This window comes from Acomys minous, assembly GCF_964271855.1.
Source record: "Acomys minous genome assembly, chromosome: 1".
NCBI lineage: Eukaryota > Metazoa > Chordata > Mammalia > Rodentia > Muridae > Acomys > Acomys minous.
In genome coordinates, this window is record NC_140483.1 from 141,479,214 (window position 1) to 141,503,992 (window position 24,779).

Consider the following 24,779-nt stretch of genomic DNA (forward strand, 5'->3'; position numbering starts at 1 on the left):
CAACAGACAGTTAAATAGATGACAGATGAATTGGCACATGGCAGTGTCATCAGAGAAGTTGAGAGACGATGTGGTATCTGTGTATGAGCTACCCACAGGCCTAAAGGATGCAGAATAGGTTATAGCACAGTTGAGTTCGAATATGATTTAAAGCCTCAACACAAAACTACTAGTCCATGGATACAGCCCATATGGATGTTTGGGAAAGTCTATCAATTTGATTGGATACTACATTTTTAGGGAGTCTTAGAGAAAATTCTAACTCCATAGAGACAGTCAACTTAACTCTGATGCCTCTGTTGTACCTTTAAGGGCATTGTTTCTTAGCTGTATAACTTCCAGCCTACATACCATCCTCTTAAAGCCCTAATCTGCTCTAGTCCTATATATGTCATAGGGTTATTGTGAGAATTAAATAAGATAAAATACATAAAGCAGCTGTTAGTAAAGCATCAGAAACTGCAGCCCAGCCTTAACAGCAAACAGAGCCACTGGTAAAGCAGGACTGCTCAGTGAGTCCTACAGAGGAAGTTACTTCAGCTAAAGCAGGAGATGCTTTTAATTGAAGAAGGCTCCAGATGAAGAGGCAGGGACCGCAACGCTAATGTGAGCATAGGTGCTACCTTGGTAAGGTTTTCTCTCCTTTCCTCACCCCTGCCATGGGTAATAAGAGTGAAGGGAAAGCTTAGTGTAGAGGGTGAGCCCTAGCTCCCAGCCAGACGCATGGCAGGAAGTTCTATAGATGTATCTGCGAGACTCTATTATCTTCCAACTATGTGAGCAAGTGGCTTGAGTTTGGGCCAAGATATGAAGTTTATCTTAGTTGGAATGGTACCTGTGCGTGTCTAGAGATAGCATCAGTGAGAAGCATCTAGGTAGACAAGCAGGTGAGAGTGTTGGCAGTGAAGGAAGCCACCTAAAGCCACCTTCAAGGCTATGGAGAAAGAGTCTCTGGATTGATGACTTGTGAATGGGCAAAGGAACAGAGAACTTCCTTCACCTTTAATTCCTGTGGGATGTGTCACAAGCCATAGAACCCACTGGAAAGTACAGCTCTATTCAGCATCTTGGCTATGGCCATTAGTGTGGGTGCTGCAGCAAAGATGTGTGAGGTGGACAGTATGGGGCTGCACTGTGCTGCTCTAGCTGGTCTGTCTTCCCTTGAACACAGTACATCCCCTCCCCAGCATCGCATGCTTCAAATTGTACCAGTAGTCTGTCTTTGTGGTGTCTCAGTGATGCCCCTGGCCCTTTCCTCATCTCTTTCAGCTCTGACTTCCAGTCAGTCTCACCTTTAGCACAGAGAGGCTGTCTATTAAGGAATCAGCTAACCAGTCTTCGTGTGATCTGAGCATAGGGTTCAGGCTTGTGAACAGTGACAGAAATTGTCATTGTTGAGGAAAATGTACCTGGAGGTCTTTCCTCACTACTTAGGTCAGAATTTGTTTCTTTTTGTTAGTGTTGATTCATTTTGGGCCCGTAACCATTGCTAAATGTTTAGAGAGCTAGAGCATAGCTCTATAGGAAAATAAAGGCATTTATTACACCATTTTGAGTTTCAGTTGGATGATAGGCATGTAAACTAAAATTTGGAACATTCTTTAAAGCTTCAACATAAAACCTCTACTCCATGGAAACAGAGCTGTGCTCATATAGAGAGTTTGAGAAGTCTCAATTTAATTGGTTGTTACTAGATTCTTCTAGAACACTAAAGAAAATTCTTAATTCCATAGGAACAGTAAACTTAACCTCAGAGGCCTCTGCTGTGCTCTTGGCAGGTGAACTTTCAGAGACTTAAGTTCACATGTAAAACTAGAGCAGAAGAAGATCTCTCCTGGCTAAGCAGAAAACAGTCAAAGTGCAAAGGATAAACCCTCACCTGTATCAACATAGAACTGTCCAAAGAAGTTGCTGTTTTCTTTGGACCTTTACTCACCATATGTGATGTGTCTCCTGGAAGCGTCAGGAACCTGTTGAGGTTTGATATTCCAAATGAGGCAGAAATCAAGCTGAAAAGAATGAACTTGTGAGCATAGCAAACTTAAGGCATATTTGACATAGAATCTTCTGGTGGTCACCATAGATGGTGGCTCGTCTCCGTGGTGTAGTGTTAATGTCTTCTTACATCAGTGGTTTCTTCTGTAGGGAGGTGGAGGGTGCATCTTACGTGGAAGTACTGGTCATGACAGTCCCATCACTAGACTGATGATTTGAAAGGTGGATATCCAGAGCCAAAGCTACAAAACAAAAAGACGACAAAAGCATGCTTAGGATGCTGAGTCTTTGCCTACAGTGTGTGTAGGTGGGGATGGTGATGTTTCTTATCCATTCTCAGTTACGTACCTGAATCATGTGGGCTAGAGGAACTAGAAGTTATAAAAGTCTTCTCCCGGGGGATCTGTCTGAAGTGGCTTCCTGGATGTCACATGCAGGAAATTATAAGAGCCACGCTTTTGTGTTGGGAACTGAGGCAAGAGCCAATGTGTAAATCTTAAGCCCTGTGCCATAGGCTCAGAAAAGAGCAGACATCACACACCCAGTATTAGCACAGTTCCTTAGCTTTGGGGAGACTTGGAGGGTAGCGGAAAAGAACCTGGTCTCCTTTGTAAGCCTATTGCCAGAGAACTGGGGATGCTATGCTTTGTGGGAGACAGCAGTCACAGGAGAGTTTTGGGAAAAGTGAGTTTATCTATAGGAAATTGAAAAACAAATGAGCTAAAAATTATATTTGTTTTAATTTTTTAAGTTTAAAAAATGTCTTCAATGTATATTCCTCTTTGAACTAAGAAACCTTTAAGCCAGCAGTCCTCAACCTGTAGGTCTTGACCCCTTTGGGAGTCAAAAAACCCTTTTACAGGACCATTGGAAAACATAGATATTTACATTACAGTTCATAACAGCAAAATTACAGCTATAAAGTAGCAATAAAACTAATTTTATGGTTGGGAGTCACCACAACATAAGGAACTATATTAAAAGATTGCAGCATTAGGAAGGTTGAGAGCCTCTGTCTTAAGCCATTCTCTTAAGGTTGGTTAATGAAATATTTGGTCCATACATGTTATGAGAGAATAAATTTGCCTAAAATGTTGAATGCTGTCTGAAAAGTGCAGCTAGTCCAGGGTCTGTTCCTGAAGTCCGGTGAGTGTTGAATCTTAGTTAGCAGGCTGGACTGTTGAAGAGATGAATTCAGGTGTTCAACCTCTCTTATGAAATAAGCAGTCTACAACAATACCCCTGAACACACTTAGTCTTTTCTGAAATAAAGAAGCAGCCACTACAGTTTCACTGGAGCTTACAGTTCAGAGAAGCCATGGAGACAGGTGTGACTACTGTAGACAAAAGCATAGAGCTGCCAAGGGAAGCATCTTCTGGTTCAGGTCATTACCCATCTCTTGCCTGGACTCTGGGTAAAGTCTTGCTGTTTACTTTATAGGCAAAGTTTGGCCTAGATGCTGCAGCCAGACTTGTAAACATTCTATTTGTGGATGACCTTTAAGGTTATTCTGGAATTAGCTGGATATAGAAGTGCACACCTACAATCTCAGCACTTGAGAAGGAAAGCTAGGATCATGAGTCCAAGGTCGTCAGATGTATGCTGCATCTAAGGCAGCCTGGGCTGCATGAGCCCTGTCTGAAAAGCACAGGTTATTCTTGAATAAAGACTAGAAGAAGTAGGATTGTCCTTTTGCTTTAGGCCAACTTTGACTCAGTGGATAAGTTGTCTGTAACTTCTGTCAGAAACAGTGCTTCCTGCCTGGGAGAGCTCACTGGCTGTGTGCAGAGGCGGAGGCAGAGCTTTGCTAGAGTTGATGTGGGTCATTGATTCTCATCACATCTTACCCATAGGGTGGGCGGGGTCAAATAAACATTTAAGTACCTGTATTTTTCTGATAACTTGTTTGGAAAGGGAAGTATCATAAAGCTTAAAAAAATGTGTCCTCTTAGGGGTTAAATGAGGACACATGCAGGTGTGGACTGAGGCTTATGTCCTGTTCTCTACTGAACTAGCCTCCACCGTGCACTGGAGGGAAGGGCTTGAGAAAGGTTAGGAGGTGAAGGTTGAAGAGAGTTTAAAGGAAGACCTTGAATAGGGAAGACTGCCGTGTCTCAATGTAAAATTAAACCAACTGAAATCATACACATGAGAACCACTCAGCATTTTTTTCTTCTTTTTCCTTTTTTCTGGGAAGTATATTTTTCAGCCCATCTTTGAATGCCCAGCCTAAATTCTGAGACCTTAACTAGTCGCTTAGTGCTAAAATGCTTGTTGTAATTCATTCCCCAGCACTAGACAAAAAAATTAAAAACTTAACAATTTAGATTTAAGAAGTTGTATGCCATGGAGAGAAAGACTACCCAAATATTAAAGTCATTGCAACTTAGCAGCAGGGGCATAAAATGTAACAGGCAGCTAACTGCATAAGAAATGCCTTCAGCTGGTACACATGCAGTACACCACTTCCTGGCGGTCAGGAAGTGCCTTCAGCTGGTACACATGCAGTACACCACTTCCTGGCGGTCAGGAAGTGCCTTCAGCTGGTACACATGCAGTACACTACTTCCTGGTGGTCAGGAAGTGCCTTCAGCTGGTACACATGCAGTACACTACTTCCTGGTGGTCAGGAAGTGCCTTCAGGTGGTACACATGCAGTATACCACTTCTTGGTGATTTCAGGTCTGGGATGTTTCTTGAGTCCTTGAAACTTGACATATTACCCAAAAGATAAAGAAGAAAACTAAGGCTTTATATTTAGATCAGTGTCTCCTACTTTCTATGTATCATGAAGAATATATAACCAGACTAAAGAGATTCTTGGAGTTTTTTGCTTGTTTTGTTTCTGAGACAAGATCTCCAGTAGCCCACACTATCCTTATAGTCTTACGTAGCTGAAGATAACTTTGACCTCTTCATCCTTCAGCCTCCATTTCCAAAATGCTGAGTTTAGAAATGTATGCTGTAATGCTCAGCTTCAAATGAAATCTTTAAGTCATACTAACTTTGTCTTGATTTATTAAAGGTCTTCTCTGTCAGTACCTTTGTACCTTTGCACCTGTGGTGTGTCTTCCTAAACGTTGTTGAAAAATGAGGTAAATGAAATAGTGCTCGTTGTTAGTAAGCTGGCCTGTCAGGAAAAATGTCTTGTTGTGCCTGCCATGTCGATTCATGCCTGTAGTCTCAGCTCTTAAGAGATGGAGGATCAGAGGGTCTGGCATGCGTGGTGGCACACGTCTCTAATCCCAGCAGTAGGGAGGCAGAGGCAGGAGGATTGCTGTGGGTTTGAGGCCAGCCTGGTCTACGTAGATCCAGGACAGCTGGACCGAGGGGGTGGGGGATCAGGGATTTAAAGCCAGTTGTGCTATAATGGGCTGCAGGCAATCCTGCCTAAAGCAAACAGCAACAAAGCAGGAAGCAATCTGTAAACTTAGCACCTTAGTAGATTCTCCTGAGGATTTAATTGTAACGAGGAGTAGCCAAGTGGGACTAATAAAAAGGGATCATTCCAGAAGGCAGTGAATCTTAACTCAGGCCAAATAGTGACTGTCTAGGCTTTGGAAGCTCAGAAATGTTGTAGAGGTGCATGCCTGTCCCCTGTCAGGACAGTGGCCTGTCGTGACTTTGCCATTACAGTGCAGCCTTAGGATACATGATCCAGAGAGGCCTCATGCACACTGAGGCCCACGTGATGCTCATATGTGAAATGACTTTTCTGATTTGTCAGCGATTAAAAGTATGAAAGTTAGTCTTAGCTCATGAGTCAGAAGCTCCTTGGGCAGGAGGCTGGTAGTTGCCAACCCCTGGTCTGTCCGTAGAAAAGGCTAAGAATTGGAGGACAGCAGTGTCATCAGTGTCTCAGGGTAGTCCTCAGGCATGTAAAGTCAGAGACCGGACACCATCTGATGCTGGGTATTTTCCCCACTAGCTCATTAGGAGGTGGTGCTTTTGGTTACCTGTCTGCTGTGGAGTGTCTCAGGGTGCTGTAGGAAGGAAGGAGGCACTCCTACTGTGCTTATATATTCCTAGTGTACTTCCGGGGGCAAATTCCTGACATACCTTCACCTCACCTTGGCTCCAGTGTATTTTGTCAGCTTTGCTCTGCATTTAGCAGGGAAACATTGACAGGGCAGATGCCTCATAATTCCCTGGGGCACTTTGAGTCTTAACTGTCTTCTGAGTAAAATGAATGCCTTTTCTTTCCCCATTGTCTCTGAACCATGGTTCATGTCATTTGTCAGACGACACATCTTTAGAGTTAAGAAGAACAACATGTTTACTTTTTTGCATCATGAAATTGAAAATATTTCTCTCAAATATAACACATATTACTGTGCTTTCAGGTTTCTCTTAGCCACTGAAATATCTGTTGTTTGCTCTCTTTAAAAATTTCAGGTGGAAAAACCTTGTGGTAGTGGTCAAGACTTACTTCTTTATCCTGCCAAGAGAGAGCAGCCCTTGAGAAGTAAGCAGGACCCTGAGAAGGTGCTCCCATCTCCACCACCTGCTCCCAAGCAGGAAGTGCCATCAAAAGGAAACCCAACAGTGATGCCGGATGTCAAGGAGAAAGTGGCTGAGCTGCTGGTGAAATACTCAAGTGGCCTTTGGGCAAGTGCACTCCCCAAAGCATTTGAGGACACGTACAAAGTCAAGTTCCCTGAGGATGCCTTAAAAAACCTTGCCTCACTCTCTGATGTGTGCACCATAAACTACATTTCCGGAAATACCCAGAAGGCAATTCTCTATGCGAAACTCCCCTTGCCCACTGACAAGATCTTAAAGGATGAAGGGCAGGCACAAGGAGATTTTGACATTAAGTCAATGATTGAGCAAGAGTATTTGCAGATAGAAAAAAACATGGCCGAAAGCACTGATGACTTTGTGGAGGACATAACTGTGCCACCTTTGGTGATTCCTACCGAGGCCTCCCCGTCTGTGTTGGTGGTTGAGCTGAGCAACACAAATGACGTAGTTATCAGGCAAGTTGGCATTTCTAGTTGTTAAGATGCTGGTGCGGTGCTGTCACTTGGCCATTCCGTGCATGGATGCTGTTGAGTGAAGGAAGACTACCGTCCTTAGGAGCCTTAGCAGTCACAGTGAAGTGCAGAATGCCCACAGTGTTCTTAGGAGAAAAGATGGCTAGTAGTTTTAAACTGGAATGATAATATGAGCCTAAAAGAATTATGCCATAAGCATCATGGCAACTATATCAAAAACATTACATTTCTATCCAACCTATAAACAGCAAGCTTCCTTCAGGCCAGGTAATGCCATCGAATCTAGGACTGCAGTCATCCTAAGAAGTCAGGGTAACTAACTGATTAGTCAAGGTAACACCTCAGATTAGCTGGTGGACCTAGAGGTGCCCTACTGACTTGAGCCTTTAGATGCCATTGTGTGGGACGAGTAGCTCTCACCTAACTGGCTAGTGATAGCTAGAACCAAAAATGTCAGCCTAGCTCTGAATACTTGTCTTAGACCTTTAGGAAATATAGAAAGACTGCAATTTGTGGCTTCCTGCGGTGGGAACCCGTATCACTGAAGCACCGGATGGCCTGTCCTGTGTAGAGCTGGGGCTGGGGGGGAGAACACTGAAGCAAAAAGAATCCAGGCCCCTTCACCCCAAATGGCCCTGTGGTTTGGGCTGCCCAGGATCCATAGCTGAACTAGAAAAGCTCAGAGAATGACCAAATCAGAGTCCTTCCAGAAGGAAGAGCTTGGCAGCAGTAGAGCTTCAGTGCTGGGACTGGCCGAGGCTGAAGGGGCAGTGATGCCTGGCTAGTCTCCTCGCTCCACCACCGATAAGCGTCTTTAGAAGGGCCGTGACTTACATGGGGTTTCAGATGCAGGTGAAACGCTGTGCGGCGGCATATGGAGATTGGTCTGTGCAAACTCTCTGCCCCTTGCTCAGTTAATGTGCAGACAGATGTAAGAACCCATACTTGTTGCTACCCACTCACCCAGCTGTAGCCATCCCTGTTCTCACTTGTTCTCTACTGGCTGCTGAAGAGAGCACAGGCACCTGCAGCTTTTGTGGGTGCTTCTCTCCATCTTTCTCTCTGCCAGGGCTTTATACTGGCCAGACTCCATCACCACCTCAGTTCAAGCCTCCAAGTCCTGGCCCTCCCAAGAGACTGGAGCCCAGGGGAGGTCTAATCCCAGCCTTTGCTGAACACTTGCAGCACTCAGGAAATGTAAATGATGGAGCTTGACTTTCAGGGATGGAGACTACACAGCTTAAAATAGCCAGTCTCCAAAGAGGTATTCTTTGCATTTTGTGTAAACCTTCTTTCCAGCTTTCCCCTCTTCTCTCTAGTAACAGGTAGGTTGGCTGGGCTATCTTCTGCCTGCTGATAGTTACCAAGACTATGTGGAGCGGTTTCTTAGAGTTTCCTCAAATCACCTGAGGCCTTGGGTAAAAACTGGAGCAATACAAGAAGCAGGGCCCTTCTGCCTCCCTCACCTTCTTTGCAGGTGATTTGGGGGCTCTTCCAGCTGAAAGCTTTATCGTATAGCTGAAATGGTCTCGTTTTATGAGCCAGACTTGGTTTTCCAGATATAGCATCCTGGATTGATGCCCTTAAGGAAGACAAGAAGACAGCCTACTCATGGCAGAAAAGAAATGTGTTTTGAAAACTCACTGATCAAAGGACTGCACATCAACAGTAGACATGTTTAGAAAATGTTTGAGAATAATTCTTCTCAGGACATAATTTAGAGACACTCAGCCAGAACATGTCACCTCCAGAGTATTAGCTCAACATTTTGTTGTAATTTGCTCAAATTTGTTACATAAGTTTGGGGGCGTTTCATTGCTCTGTCTGTCTTGCAAGGCTGGAGATGGAGCCCAGGGCCTCGCATGTTAGGAAATTATACTGTTGCATGCACCCCAGTTCCAGGCCTCACTTTGTTCATGGTAGTTGTCCCTGCTTTTCAAAGCTTAAGGATTCTGAGATGCAGCCAGGGTAAAAACATCTGCCAGATTCTCTTTGCAGTAATCCTTTCAGATCCCAGCAACCTCATTCAAGCTCTGAGGGGCTCATCTGGCCTCCTGTACCTTTTCTTCCATCCCTGGGGTCTCTTGCAGCCTGTGCCTACCTGAGAACTTCAGTGCCTACTTTGCACCCTGATGTTCTCAGGGCTGTCAAACTTTGCCATGTTGGGCAGAGATCTCCACAGTCCTGTCTTCCTGTGCTGAGCATAATGTTCCCTGAGCACAGTTCTTCCTCCTGCTGGGGTTTAGCAGCTGTGAGGCTGGAAGCAACGATGGCTACAGGGGAAACAAGAGCACCAGTGGCACCCTGAGGTTCACTTACCCTGAGCTGTCCATTTGTCTCATTAATCCAGGTATGTAGGCAAGGACTACTCAGCTGCTCAGGAGCTGATGGAAGATGAGATGAAGGAGTATTACAGTAAGAACCCCAAAGTCGCACCAATCCAGGCTGTGCACGTTGGGCAGCTGCTGGCAGTCAACGCAGAGGAAGACGCCTGGTTACGCGCACAGATCATCTCCACAGATGAGAACAAGATAAAGGCAAGCTCAGTTTTGTCTAGCGTGAGGTAGATACAGTGCCAGTTTTCAGATGTGACTGTTGCTTCTTGTTCTTTCAAATCTGTTATTTTCAACAGAAATTCCAAGGTGGTGCCGTGAAAGACTACCCCTGTCAGCTTTTAAGTCAGTGGTAGTCATGATATCTCAGTTTCCTAGAGTCACAGAGTGAATATGAGAGGGGCAGGATGCCAGTCTTATCAGAAGAGGGTTCCCCTCTTCCAGCACTGAGCAGCTCTGTAAGCAGCTTCAAGCAAGCTTTCCCTGAGGAAGCAGCCTCAGCAGAGAGCTGCCAGTCTTCCTCAGTGTCAGTCTGAGCTGGGCTTACCCTCAGTTGTCTTGGGATCTGGTCCTGCCCCATCAGCAGGCTCCAGTACTTCTGGCCACATCCCATCCTGGTCATCAGCCTCTGCCTCTTTGCTTTATACCCTCCATGAGGAGCCCCACAGGCCCAGCTTCCTTGAGAGCTGTGCCCTTTCAGCCTTAAAGCTCCAGGGATCAGAGATGCTGAGCCATGATGGACTGTTTGTTGGTTTGGTGGCTGTTGATGTCATTTCTTCTTTTCATGATGGAAGCAAGCATCCTGTGAGTGACAGCCTTATGTCTGTGTCTTCCAGGCAAAGGAGCTGCTATTTTTATTTTTATTTTGCATGGAGAATATGAAGCAAAGGGGCAGAGGCCAATGACCAGGATGGGATGTGGCCAGAAGTCCTGGAGCCTGCAGATGCAGCAGGACCCAAGAGGACTAAAGGTGTCTCTGGGAGCAGCCCAGCTTAGGTTAAGACACTGAGAGGAAGACTGGCAGCTCTCTGCTGAGGCTGCTTCCTCAGGGAAAGTCCGCTTGAAGCTGCTCAAGTCCCTTTCTTGCTCTCCTGTGATATCCCCTGGCAGCTAGGAGGAGTGTGCAGGCACTCAGGTGACACTGAGAGACCTGTGGCCACTTGATGGTGCCAGAGAGCCAGAAATACAAGTGCTGGGTGCCTGCCTGCTGGTGGCTATCCCAACCCAAAATGTTTGTTCTGCTGTCCTAGAGCAAAGAACACAGGGTGAGGTGAGTGAGTTATACAAGCCCATCCAGGGACAAGTGTTCTGTGAATTGTGGTTGCCATCTAAACATAGGTCACCAGCTGGGCCTGGTGGTGCAGGTGTATAATCTAGCTACTCGGGAGGCAAAGCAGGATGAACACAATTTCAAGGCCAGCCTGGAAAACGACTCTGTAAGAATCTGTCTCAGGATGTAGCTCGACAGTAAAGATCTGGTCTAGAGCATACATTAGGTCTCAAGGCCAATCTCCAGTTCCACAGAACAAACAGGAATTTACAACCGCCGCTGCCACCACCACCACCACCTCAGCAAAAATAGAGTGCAGTGATCAAACCAGTAAAGAAGCCAGCTGCAAACCTAAGCCTGTGAAGACTTTGGAGTGGTCTTACCATAGCCAGTTGCTGGGCTAACAGTATGGCCTGACTTTCTCTGGAGTCTGGATTGCACACACTGCATCCCATTATCAGAGTGTGTTCTATGGGTCCAGGAAGAGCAAATCCAAGCTCCAGTTGTAAATTGCTGTTAATGAGATTGAAAGCTGCCTGAGTCTTGAGGCCTGTGAAAGGGGAAGAAATTAAGTGTGGGAAAGGTGGGCTCACAGACTGAAATGGCCAACAGCTGACCCTTTGGATTCTACCATCAAACCTGGGCCCAGGCAGCAGAGAGTCAGTATTGTTTCCTAAGAGGAAGTCCATTACAGCGTCCAGGCACAATCACCACGTGGTCAGGGGCTCTTCTTCCTCAGACTCTGCTAGGGAGGAGTTTATCTTCATTTCCTGCTGGCACTTGTGCCTTGTTTTTTTTTCTTTCCAAAACTTGTAGCAGGAAGGAGAGGTGATATAGCCTCTGTTGACTGGTGTTTTTGAGCCACCTTTCTGCCTGCCTTTTGTTTGCTTTGTGTTTTATTTTTAATAACTGTCCTGTGCTTTCATTAAGGACAGATAGTGGGTTTTCAACAGTCTCAGATTCTTAGTTAGTCTAAACATATGATAATAAAACTTAGTGTTTCCAGTTACTAAGAAAAAAGCTTTTGTAGCTTGGGAGGCAGAGGCAGGCAGATCTCTCTAGCCTAGCCTACATAATAAGTAGGCAAGGCAGGGCTGTATAGTGACACCATGTCTTTAAAAATAAAGAGAGGTGGGGAGACGTTGTGGTCTTCAGGTCTTTTCAACAGAATTCTGTATGTGCTGCAAGAGTCATCTCTGTGCTAATGGTATGTATTCAGGTCTCATTTCTGTAGCTGGAAAAAAGTATCCTGAAAAAGAGGCAACTCTGGAGAAAGGGCTTATTCAGGATGCAGTCCTTTCTGCAGGAGAGTTAAGGCAGGGGCTTTCAGCAGTCCTATCTGCTTCAAGAGCAGAGAGAATGCGTTCATACATACTTGGTGCTCAGGTAGCTTCCTCTTCTTTCAGATAGTCCAGGGACCAAAGCTGCTGCCCACTTGGGGCCAAATCTTCCTGTATCAATTGAAGCAATTAAGATAGCCCTCCCCAGACATTGTATAGGGAGTAGCATCCACCCTGATCTTGACTCACTGAGTCACTTCCCAGATAGTATGTCCAGGGGGCAGATTGTCTCAGTGAGAAGAGCTATACAATCCAGCTCTGCTCAGAGCTGGAGCCTCTGCTCAGCTGGATGTAGATGTAATCTAGCTTTGTGAACAAGAAGAAAAAATCTGGATTTCCCCTTTTTTTAAAAAGTAGAATTCTGTGGTGTCCAGTCTGATGTCATTGTTGTCCCCAATAGAAGCATCTCAGCCCCTATTATCACATTGGCCAAGACCAGGCTGTCTCTAGTGCTGCTTTGGGATTCTGGGATCTGGACAGTGTCACAGAAATGATGGCCTCTCTGGAAACAGCTGCTAACCCTCAGAACGGGGAGAACTTGTAGTAGGAAGGACAGGTGACACAGCATTGGATGAAGATGGGGAGAGACCAGGCACCAGCATTGGTGGCCTTGGCAAGGCCTCAGAATCTGCTTTGCCTTGGTCTTGTTCTTCTTGTTGACTAAGGGGTGAGGTAGCAGAGAAGGGCCTGGAACATGGGACCCTGAGGCCCAGCTTGTTGTCATCCTCTGGGGTGCATCAGATGGCATCTGATTATGGAATAAAGTGAATCCAGTTAAATGAACTAAAGTTTTAAAATAAGGAAAAAGCCCTGAGTGTAGAAATCGTTGATTGACTTTGCTTTACCTCTTAGGTGTGCTATGTTGACTATGGCTTTTGTGAAAATGTTGAGAAGAGTAAAGCATACAGACTGAACCCACGGTTCTGCTCTCTGTCCTTCCAAGCTACAAAGTGCAAGCTAGCAGGTAAGGGGGATTTCTTAGAAAACTCTTATTACCACTGTACTTTTTAGCTGTTCAACTCAGAAATGCTCTTGGTGTCTCAGATGTTACATTTTCTGCCCTTCTGCCCTTCTAGTTTTCCTTCCTTCCTTCCTTTCTTTCTGTACAGTCTTACTATGTATCCTAGACTGGCCTTGAACCTTAACTTTTCCCAGTTCACCTCCTCAGTGCTGGCATTGTAGGTGTGGGCTGCCACACCTAGCTTATAGTGTGTTTTTCTTGAAAGGTTCAGTAAATGAATTTACATGTAAAGTGTTCTGTATAAGATGTAGTAATGTTTAAAATGTGACAATGTTTCTTTTAAGACAGGGTCTCTCTGTGTAGCCTTGGCTGTCCTGGACTCACTTTGTAGATCAGGCCAGCCTCGAACTCACAGCGATCTGCCTGCCTCTGCCTCCCAAGTGTTGGGATTAAAGGCGTGCACCACCACTGACAGTGTTTCTGTGGATTGTTTTATATGTATATATTTAGTATATAGAATGTAGCTCATCATATTTTATTATAAAAGCATCACCTAGTCATTTGAAAGGGTTTATGTTTTGTCTTAGTAAAAGTCCATATGACCCTATATCACGGGACTCACTCAGTCTTAGACCTGTCACTTCGAGTATTAGCACCGCCAGCCTTTCCTACGGAGGTGGATTGTGGAGATGCACCCTGCTAGCAAACCGTTGTGTACCCAAGTGAGTTGTGGTGGTTTGTGCTGGTTCTTGCACCTTTCCTCTTTACAGAAGCACAAGAATATGCATGTGTGGATGACAGTTGGGAAAGTTATGGAAGGCACAGTGAGATTAACGAAAATCGGCTTGTATGCTCCATGGTACAAGTGCCCATAGAGGCTATAGGCATCAGAGACTCTGTAGCTGGAGTTACAGGTAGTTGTGAGCCTCCCAACATGGATGCTGGGAAACTAACTCAGGTCCCCTGGAAGGGTGGGGAGCACTGTTAACCACTGAGCAACTGCTCCAGCCCTGAGATGACAGTTCTTACATGAAAATGAGCCCTCTACAGAGATGACCCTTAAGCTGAGTATGGCAACTCATACCTGATGTCAGTATTTCATAGTCTAAGACCACAAATTGCAGGCAAGCCTGGGCTACACAGTTCCAAGCCAGTGTGGACTTAAAAAGTGAGACCCTTTCTTAAAACAATAAAGGTGGGGGGGTAAGGATGAGTCCTTATGTCTCTGAAGGACCTAACTCTGAGATAAGCACAGTGCGCCCTTAAGAGCCCATCAAAAATTCTGTAGCTGGTTTTGAAAGAAATGTATCACAAGTACAGGGCAAGAGTCTGGGTGTAAAAATGTGAGAAGAGTTGAGAATGGGCAGAACAGGAGGAGGCTGCCTTATAGGTCAAGTTCAAAGAGACAACAGAGAGCGGCACTGAAGTCCCACTACAGGAATGATGTTCTCATTTTAGTTAGTTTACATTGAGTTCCAATTGTCAAAGAACTTGAAGAGTGACTAGTTACAGTGCACCTGACACCTGTGGTGGCTGAAACATCTGTTTCCTTTGATAAATCAGTGGTTCTGTGGTGTCCTCTCCTTATGTTAAGAGTGCCTGCTCTAATGTGTCTCTTACAGTTTTGGTTGTGAGCCTAGCCTTTAATGGCTGAGCCATCTCTCCAGCACTTTAATGTGTCTCTTAAAAGAGATGGTCACATTGTACCTTTTATCTATAGCTGTGTAAAGAAGATTTTGAAATGAAACTTCCACTAAAAGTGTTGTGATTCTAAGGTCATTTTAATGAGTGGTCAAAATAGACAATGGCGTTATTCATCCATGCTGCTTCTGTGACTCCAGGGTTGGAGATTCTGAATGATGATCCTGACCTCGTGAAGGTGGTGGAATCATTAACATGTGGGAAGATCTTTGCTGTGGAGATACTGGACAAGTCGGATATCCCCCTGGTGGTTCTATATGATACCTCAGGAGAAGACGACATCAACATCAATGCCACCTGCCTAAAGGCCATATGTGACAAATCTCTAGAAGTTCATCTCCAGGTACCACTATGGTCAATGTTCAGGGTGAGAGTATTGGGACATGGGGTGGGGGAAGGACACGGCTATGTAAACACTATGGCCATCAGTGTCTATCCAGGGAGGCAAGAAGGAAATTTGGTTCAATACAACTCAAATTTTTGATACTGGGTATATTATTTTAGGCATATTTAAGCATAGCACAAAATGGAAAAATTTTCCGGGTGATAATTAACTCAATCTTGTGTGCACAATTAAGCTTAAGACATGGTTACATTGAAACTCTTATATATATATATTGTATAAGTGACATCTTCCATAAAGGTAGGTTCTATAGATTAACCGTGGAAGCAGGCTCAAAGTAAAATGCTCCTGATAAGGGTCTGGGGGAAGAGAGCCCTATGGGTTGAGATAAACAGGCTCAAGATAAAGGTCTAGGGGAGTCAGTGCGGCCTGGTCATACAGATAGCGCAGAAGTCACCAGGCTATTAACTACCACCTCTTTCATCCTTCTGAGAAAAAACAGGTTATACATCCCTCCCTTTGAAGAGACAACCTGTGTACTTAAAGCTCCTGGTTTGGCCAGTGCTTGTTCATGAGCACAAGGCCTATGTGCCTCCTACAAAAGTAAAATGGGGTAGGGACATGGCTCAGCAGGTAAAGTGCTTACCATACAAGCCGAGGGACCTGAGTTCTATGCTAGCACTCACATATTACAGAAGAAAGCAAAAACCAAAACAAAACTCACTCAGTAGCATGCATGTAGAATCCGAGCTCTGAGGGAACAAAGGCAAGGTGATGTCTAGGATGCAGTGGAAAGTTGACTGGGCAAGTCAGTGTGTTCCATTCAGCAAGAGCTCTTGTCTTAAAAGATAAGATAGAAAATGGTTGAGAAAAATACCTGGCATTAATCTCTGGTCTCCACATGAATACACACATACACTTTTTTTAAAAAGGAAGAAAAGCGAGTGAGGGAGATGAGAAGAAAATAATACAAAAGAAAGTTATAGATTTTAGGTAAATAAATGAGAGGACACCTTATTGGAAAATGAGGGCACCTAAAGAACAAGGCAGATGGGCCTACCATTTTAAAGACCTGATAAAATCATTTCAGGAACGAGGCTTTTTCCAAATAGAACTATGATTTTTTAAAAAATATATTGTGATTTGGCCCCCCAAGTGGGTAAGTCTAGAATCTTTATGTTGATTATAGTTTTTGAAAAGCATTAAAATTCATATAGTGCTCCTCCCACCCCTCAGCACCTGCAGCAGACAGGATTGCTGGTCCCGTAGTCAAGAGCAGGTGAGCTGGTGCTGCAGCACTCAGCAGAGAAAGCCCTGCACCTTACCTGGGCAACACAGTAGAGATGGCGTTGGTAGCTGGGGCACATGAGAGTTGGTCTGGCCATTCCTCTTCCATGAGGTAGTGTGGGCATAGGGGTGATGTCCTCCCCCTCCCTTACTCTGTGCCACCCGTAGTAGTCAGGAGAGCTGGCCCCAAGGTCATGAGAGCAGGAAAGCTTTCCCTGCTCCTCATCAGTGACAGCATTGGGGGGAGAGAACCCTACACCTCACATGGGCAACACAACAGAGCCATGGGTGAGCCAGGCCCCCTCCTCAGGGTGTGAGAATGGTGAGCTGGCCCAACCCCTCAGCAGCTGTGGTACTCGGGGGTGAGCTCCAAACCTTGATTGGGCAGCACATTAGAGCTGGCTCTCGGAGTGTGTGAGCTGACTCCAAGGGTATGAGAGCAGGAGAGCTGACCCTACTCCCTGTTGGCTACAGTACTGGGTCAGCTAGCTGGGGCAGTGCTGGAACACTTGCCCTGGTGGTGAGGGTTCAGGTGAGCTGGTGGGCTGACCAACTCAGCTACCACCCAGGCCTAGATCTAGAACTTGGAGTTGGCCCATCCCAAAATCCACTTCATTGTGAACTGCTGAAGCATATGAAAGGGCCAGTCCTGCAGATCCAAAGCTGCAGGATCTCCATGGCACGGGGCAACAACAGGATGACCCAGAGGAGTTCCAGTGAGGAGCAGTATGCAGAGGCCAGAGGCCTCAAACCAGACCAATGACTCATTGCAATGAACATTTGCAAAAGTATGGCCAAAAGGGCACACTTGGGACACACTGTGACACACTACAGCTTCCAAGATGTGATAATTTCTATGCTGTTTGTTTGTTTGGTTTTTTGTTTGTTTGTTTTCTTTGGGGAGAGAGAATGCAAGGGCAGAGGACAGATACGCAGGGATGGGGAGGTGAGTGGGACTGGGGTGCATGATGTCAAACTCACAAAGAATCAATAAAAAGTTTTTAAAAATTATCACTACTACCACCGCCGCCACCACCACCACCACCACCGCGGCCGTCACCACCACCGCGGCTGTCACCACCACCACCACCACCACCGCGGCTGTCACCACCACCACCACCACCACCGCGGCTGTCACCACCACCACCACCACCACCGCAGCCGTCACCACCACCACCACCGTGGCTGTCACCACCACCACCACCACCACCACCACCACCACCACCACCGCGGCCGTCACCACCACCGCGGCTGTCACCACCACCACCACCACCACCGCGGCTGTCACCACCACCACCACCACCACCGCGGCTGTCACCACCACCACCACCACCACCGCAGCCGTCACCACCACCACCACCGTGGCTGTCACCACCACCACCACCACCACCACCACCACCACCACCACCGCGGCCGTCACCACCACCGCGGCTGTCACCACCACCACCACCACCACCGCGGCTGTCACCACCACCACCACCACCACCGCGGCTGTCACCACCACCACCACCACCGCAGCCGTCACCACCACCACCACTGGTCATACCAGACTTATGTCATGCCAGAGGGGCATAAAGCTCTTCCAGTGATTAGATCCTTTCTGAAGTGTTAGCCCAAAGCTAAGTACTTTGCAGTTTTATATCCTGCTACTTCGCTGTAGGATTCTCCTGGTAGAATTAATAGGAGCACTAATATATACTATAATACAATCTGCTAATGAAGGTACTTTGAATTTAAAAATTCATGTAGCACATTGTGCAGACTAGTTTTATGTCAGTTTGGCACAAGCTAGAGCCATTTGGGAAGAGGGAACCTCAGCTGAGAAAATACTCCCATAATATTAGTCTTTAGGGTATTTTCTTGCTTGACATTGTGGCAGGGCCCAGCTCATTGTGGGTGACACCGGCCCTGGGCAGGTGTTCCTGGGGTGTATAATAAAGCAAGCTGAGCCAGCCATAGAGAGCAAGGCTGTAAGCAGTGCTCCTTTATGGCTTCGGCTTCCGCTCCTGCTTTTAGTTCCTTCCCTAACTTCTCACAGTGATGGACAGTAACCTTGCAAGGTGAGACCAACGTTGTCCTCCTCAGTTGCTTTGTTCATAGTGTTTTATCACACCAATAGAAATCTAGCAGAATAAGCAGGATGATGATAGAGTGAATTTTTTTAGATTAAGCAAACAACAAAAAACTCTTAAATTAATGTTGTAAAAGTTTGATTTTAGAATACTTATTCTTGGAGAGAAAATAAACCCAAGTTAAGAACACATTCAGCCTTCCAGGTGACAGACCACATAGGAAATGTCTCTTCTGTGCCTGACACAAATGACACTGGTATCAATAAGTTACAAATTTCCTTCTACCAAGGTGTCCTACTTGGAGAATTTTGAAATGTTACATTGGTTCATTTTCTTGTTACTGTGACAAATTCCTGACAGAAGCTACTGAAGGGAAAAAGTGTTATAGGTTCATGCTCCGAGGGGATATAGCCCACCGTGGCAGGGAAGATGTTCTGTACCAGGAAGCAGGCAGAAATGAGGGCCTGTTGGGGCTCAGCTCACTCAAGACTCCAGCCATGGGGTGATGTCATCCACACTGAGGTTAGGTATTCATTGTTAAGCCTTTCTAGAAACATCCGCATATGTACATGCAGAGGCACTTGATTCCCAGAGTTGTCAAGTTGACAATGAATGTTAGCCGTCGCAAATGTGTAAGTGTGATGGGCTGTTTAGGTAACTGCTGAGAGAGGTAAGAGGAGGCCATTGTCTTAGGCTCCGTGTGTTCTTTGCTTGTTACAGGTGGATGCCATGTACACAAATGTCAAAGTGACTAACATTTGCTCTGATGGAACACTCTACTGCCAGGTGCCGTGCAAGGGTCTGAATAAACTCAATGACCTTTTGCATAAGACAGAGGACTACTTCCACTGCAAGGTATGCTGGAGCACCATCTCTTGAGATCAGCTTCAGACTGCAAGCAAGGAGCTCAGAATGTCTTAGGGTGAATAATTGTTTAATAACTAGAGATCGGTTTTTCAAAATGATGGGTAGAAACCCAGATTTCAGAGCTTTGAGGAAAAACTCTCACTTCTGCCTTATAAAGTGAAGATGCAGCATTTTTTTCTAATTAAATATCACAAAGATAGTCTCAGTACTGCCTAGAGCAGTGCCAAGCACGTAGGAAGTGTTCAGCCCTGGAGTAGTTGGTTACTTATGGCGGGCACCTGATGTACCCTAAGCACGTGTCCACAGGAGCCAGCCTGTCAGGCACCACCCTCTCGTGCACTTCTGAGGAGAGGCAGCTCATAACTGTGCCTCCATGGCTCAGCTGTGCGCTCTCCCCTCCTGCTTTCCTTCCTTCCATCCTTCTCTTCATCATGAATCAGACATACAGCGATTTTAAGTCACTAATATTACTTCCTTACCTCTGGTGTGACGTAATTATAACTCAGAGTATGCTGTGGTTTCCACGTAACCAAATTCCTGCTGCTTCTCACCCTGGAAGGGAACCTCTCCCTTCCATTTTACCCACAAAGGACAGAGCACCTCAAGTCACTCTGTTCAGCTTTATAATATTTCGGCTGTTGGCTACCCCCCTGCCTTACAATAGAGACAGTTGCCTTGTCAGCTTTCTACATTCCTTAGTTTCATATGTAGTCTAAAATATGTGTGGAATCACTGTAACTCTTACTCATATTGTCTAGAGTGGAGACCTCAAATATATAAATATATAGCTTAATCCTTTTTGTTTTGTGTGTGTGTGTGTGTGTGTGTGTGTGTGTGTGTGTGTGTGTGTGTTATGTATGTATGTACATGATGTTAGTTTGGCTTGCTAGGTGAGTTTGGGTAAATAGGAGACCCCCTGGAGGCTAACTTGGTGAGGATTCACTTGCTTAATAACCTAGCAGCATTTCCTAGTGCTGTGCCACCCCAGGAGAGTCCTTGTCCATAGAGACTATCAGGTCACCAGAACAGCAAACCCTGGGCAGGCCTCAGTGCGGGCTGGGGCAAAGAAGAACCCTGCCATTTGCTAGCATCTAACTGTTACTTATGTCTATGTTGATGGCATGTCTTAGTTTGGAATTAAAAAGAAATGAAATAGTAAAGTGAAAGTAAATGTTAAAGGGTACAGAGAAGTACCCTTCATGGCTGACCCAGCCTCGTGCCTTCATCCATCTGCTCTCTGGTCTGGTCAGATCCAGCATCCCTTTCCCTGTGGAACTGGTAGAGCCAGAGCCCACGGAAGCCACTGCTAACACTGTGGGCATTTTACCAGTGTCAGCCTGTGCGTCGTGAGTGTGCCCACTGAGTGAATGAGCGCACTGGTTCTACTGAGCACGGCAGCAGAAGCACTGTGGTAAGTGTGTCTGCTGCAGCTGTTCCTGAGGAGGAAGGGAAGGCTGGCTAGGTGTGGGTAAGAAGTCCACGCCTCCGTGCTGTCCCAGTGTTGTGGCCATGTTTGCTGTGGTGAAAGCTGATTCCTGCCTTTCTGTTTTATAGCACATGACCTCTGAGTACTTCATCTCACTGCCCTTCTGTGGGAAGATCTGCCTCTTCCATTGCAAAGGAAAATGGTTACGAGTGGAGGTAAAAATCAGCCCCTTGGCTTCTAAAGATTATTGCTAAGTATTTCATATATACAAACAGATTTTCTCAAAATTGCAATAAGCATGATTGGACTCAACCCTGGCTTCTGACAGACAAGATGGCCATGTGGTTTGAGCTCCCGTTCTTATCCTCCTGCCTCCCCTCTTAAGGAAATCAACAGCTGGATTTCTCCATGGTTTTAGTATGTTTATGACTGTATACATAGTTTTGCTATGCATTATTATAGTAGAGTATATATGTATGTATGTATATATATATATGTTAGAACTAGAGAACTAAAGACAAATATGATTTTAGAATAGGTATAGTTAAAAAACAGGACTACGGAGATGGTTCAGTCAGTAAAGTGCTTGCTGCACAAGCGTGAGGACCTGGACCTGAGTCCCCGTCATCCACAGAAAGCCAGGCACAGCCCCCGACGCTGTAATCCCAGCTCTAGGGAGGCAGGGAAACTCCAGACAGCCTTGCTGAGTTGAGTTTGAATTAGTGAGTTGTGAGTTCATTGAAATAGCCTGTTTTTAAAAATGAAGTGGGGAAAAAAAAAAAGTAAGAGTGAAGAATATTCCCATTGACCTCTGGCCTCTGTACGTAACATTTCATTTGCTAGGTGAGTTTGGATAAATAGGAGACCCCCATGGAGACTAACTTGGTAAGGATTCATTTGTCCTAATAACCCAGGGTCTGAAGAGTACTCTACAGTCAAATGTTGAAAGGCAGAGAATATGTGTTTGTGTGCTCTATGTACACATACACACACGTGAATGACTGAATGAAAAGCACCTTTAAATTTTATGTAAGTAGGTGTGAGTGCACTTGTCTTCTGAAGCACGCCTTTCACACACTGTGGGACTCGGCCCTGTTGCTTTCATGGTCTGTGCTCACTGCTGTGTAACAGTCTAGCACGGCACTCTTCTAGTGCGTGCCATAGGCTTGTGCTGCCCTGTGACCCTTCCTGTGTGTAGTACCCCTAAGGACCACAAGGAAACCAACCCAAAAGATAAGAGCCATCATGGTATTGCTTTCTAAAACACTTCAGCAAATAACTACACTTACTTTTAGTAAGACTCAGCCATCCCTAGCCAAATAAAAGCAGCAGGTCTGGAGTGTGCGCTGAGACTGTGCTCAGAGTGCCACACGCTCAGCATGGTATTGTTGAGCTCTTAAAGCTCTGTTGACGAGTTGGTAATATTTAAATGTACAGATCTGCTTTTAACTTAGGTCATAACTCAAGACTCTGCAAAAAGTTACAAAAGTAATGTAAAGAGGCCCGCTTTCCCTCTTGACATTTGTGTAACCAGCCTAATTACAAAACCAGGAAATCAATATTAGTACAAGTAACTAATTGCAGGATTTTCTGTCATTTCTCAGATTGCCCCTCACTTTATCTTTTTCTGTTCTGGGATCCAGTCTGAATGCCCCATTGGGTAGACCTGTCCTGGCTTCTCTAAATCCTCCAAAATGCTGCTATTTGGCCTTTTATGACTCAAAAGAGTAGTGGCATTTTAAAATTCTCCCCTAATTTGAGTGTCTTGTATTTAAATTTCCGTTATGTATTTTGGATAAAATTGTATTACAAATACTTAGAATAAATATATGGTATTATTTTATTCCTATTTTTAAGTATGTGTTTGTTCTTGACAGTTATACAAGAATTGCTGAATCTGAGTAGTTTTCCCATTGCTGAACATTCATTTGGACTTTATTTTATCTCTCTGACTTTTTGAGCTTCAGATTTTTTCACTTGGCAGAAATGATAAAATGACTGTTTTGTTGTAAAATATGTTATACTTTCAAACATTTCCCCCTATAAGTAAAATTTCTTGAATTATTGGTGTTCTTTATTTTCTTATTAGACATAAGAATTTTCCTTCACATGTAACTATTTTAAGAATAGATTGTTTAATTAGCAGTATTTCAAGAATTAGAGAAACAATAGATCCTGCTGTCCTTACAGGGTTTGCTCTCACTGTTGAGTGACCTAGAAGAAGGGATCCATCTTACAGTACAAGAATAGTTGATAAAAAACATTTAACAGAAGAAACTGGTAGTTTGGGTGTGTTCCTGACCCTCCAGCCTATGTGGGATGTGATGGTAGCAGTGTGTCCGTCTTCCCACTGACACTAAGTTAGCAGTGCTCATCTCATTACAGATCACGAATGTTCACAGCAGCCGGGCGCTCGACGTTCAGTTCCTGGACTCTGGCAATTCGACGTCTGTGAAAGTGTCAGAGCTCAGAGAAATCCCACCTCGGTTTCTACAGGAAATGCTCGCCATACCCCCACAGGTATGACCTGCCTAGGCCCAGAGGTCTGCAGAAGAGCTTCCTGCTGGTCCTGGCCATGAGCAGCTTCTCAGTGTGTAAGAAGACTGGAGGGTGTCCAAGTGGCTGTTTACTGGTTCTCAGAAGTGAATTGGGCTGACTTACACATGAAGTCCAGTCACATTTACAGAAAGCTGTTTAGTAAACACTTGTTTTCAAGTACAGGGAGTCATTAGGCTGTTATCCAAGTAGAGGTTCCATTGTAATAATTACAGTACTGACACTACCTAGCCAGGTCCCACACGCTTCCAGCATGTTTTATGTATGTATTTATGTGCTGGGCTTATGGTTCACTTGATTCACCATTCTTTTGGACATGTGTTTATATGTACTCATTTTCCTGCAAGACTCTCTCCCATATAAGAAATGGGAGTGATAACATTACCCATAGCCTGTTCTCAGATGACAGTTGGGAGTCACTGTAAATCTATTGGCGTTCTTAAGAAGTACTTACTGCCTTGAAAGGAAATAGAGGATTTTTTACAGGAATATATATATTATTAAATGTTTATATGTAAATATTTGATTAATATAAATGACATATTATTTGTTATGATCTGTTAAATAGTCATTTGCACCAGGTGTGGTGGCATGCTTCTATAATCCCAGCACTAGGCAAAAGGATCATGGTCATCCTTGGCTAGTGAGTTTAAGGTTAGCTTGGATTCCATGAGAGCTGGTCTCAGAAAACAACAAACAAAGGATTACACAATGCCTTTTGACTTTTTCCCAGAAGACACCTCTCACCATCAAGACTAGCAAATAAAGCATAGTTTTCTATGACTAGTGTGACTTTTTAGTGTTTCTCTCAAGTCACCATTGCTTTTTCTGACAGGGACAATTATAGAGAAGAATTTAGCTCTTGTGCAAGCATGTTTTCATAACATCTCTCACCGTGTTGATATGCAGCCATAACCCTGGAAGCCCATAGCCCTTTAAGTGCTGCAGTTCTGTGACACAGCTCTGGCTTCCATGTCTCCTCATGACCATGTCCACCTAGGGCCTGTATCATATTGACAAGGTTCCCTGGCTGGAGAGAGGGCCCTCAGGCCTGCTACTGCCTCTCTGAAAGTCACATAATAGTCCCTTCTTTATCCTGCAGTATTGTGTGTAACAGACATTACACACTTCTTTTTCTGTTAATTGTAGCAAGATTCCTTATTTGGTAAGTGTGATGACTACTATTTGCAGGTCCCTTAAAGACCAGCTTTTAGTTAACATCCCCAAGAGGTCTGAGTCACAGGAGCAAACCTATAAAGGTTATGTTTCAGCTCTTGATTTTAAGATATTTTAAACATGTGAATAGATTGCCAAGATTTAAAAAAAAAATAGTATTTTTCTCTCACTAAAGTGCTTATTTCTAGCATTTCTTTTAATTATTTCGTAAATCTGATGACATTAAGTGTTCCCATTTGGTGGCAGAGCTGCTGAGCAGTCTGGCCTTTCCTGCCAGCAGAGCCTGTACTTACCTGTGTGCCAGCCTATCGGACTGCCTGCCCTTCTGCCCTGCAGAGAGCTGTCTGCACTCTGCATGGCCTGGTCATCACCTACAGCTTTTCCAAGGAGAGAGAGGCTCAGAGCCTAGGGGAACGGTGGGCATGACTGAGGGGCACTTAGAGAGCACAGAAGG

General features: G+C 45.0%; 1 protein-coding gene across 4 annotated transcripts in view; it reads left to right on the plus strand.

The window, feature by feature from the left end:
- Window positions 1–24,779, plus strand: part of TDRD7 (tudor domain containing 7) — a 75,143-nt gene that overhangs the window by 36,661 nt on the left and 13,703 nt on the right. For all 4 annotated transcript variants that reach the window (XM_084784292.1, XM_084784293.1, XM_084784294.1 and 1 more), the window contains exons 7-13: window positions 6,392–6,975; window positions 9,344–9,530; window positions 12,789–12,900; window positions 14,739–14,941; window positions 19,021–19,155; window positions 20,722–20,808; window positions 22,979–23,113. In XM_084784292.1, coding sequence (XP_084640418.1) covers window positions 6,392–6,975; window positions 9,344–9,530; window positions 12,789–12,900; window positions 14,739–14,941; window positions 19,021–19,155; window positions 20,722–20,808; window positions 22,979–23,113 — 1,443 coding nt within the window. The remainder of the gene's footprint in view (window positions 1–6,391; window positions 6,976–9,343; window positions 9,531–12,788; window positions 12,901–14,738; window positions 14,942–19,020; window positions 19,156–20,721; window positions 20,809–22,978; window positions 23,114–24,779) is intronic.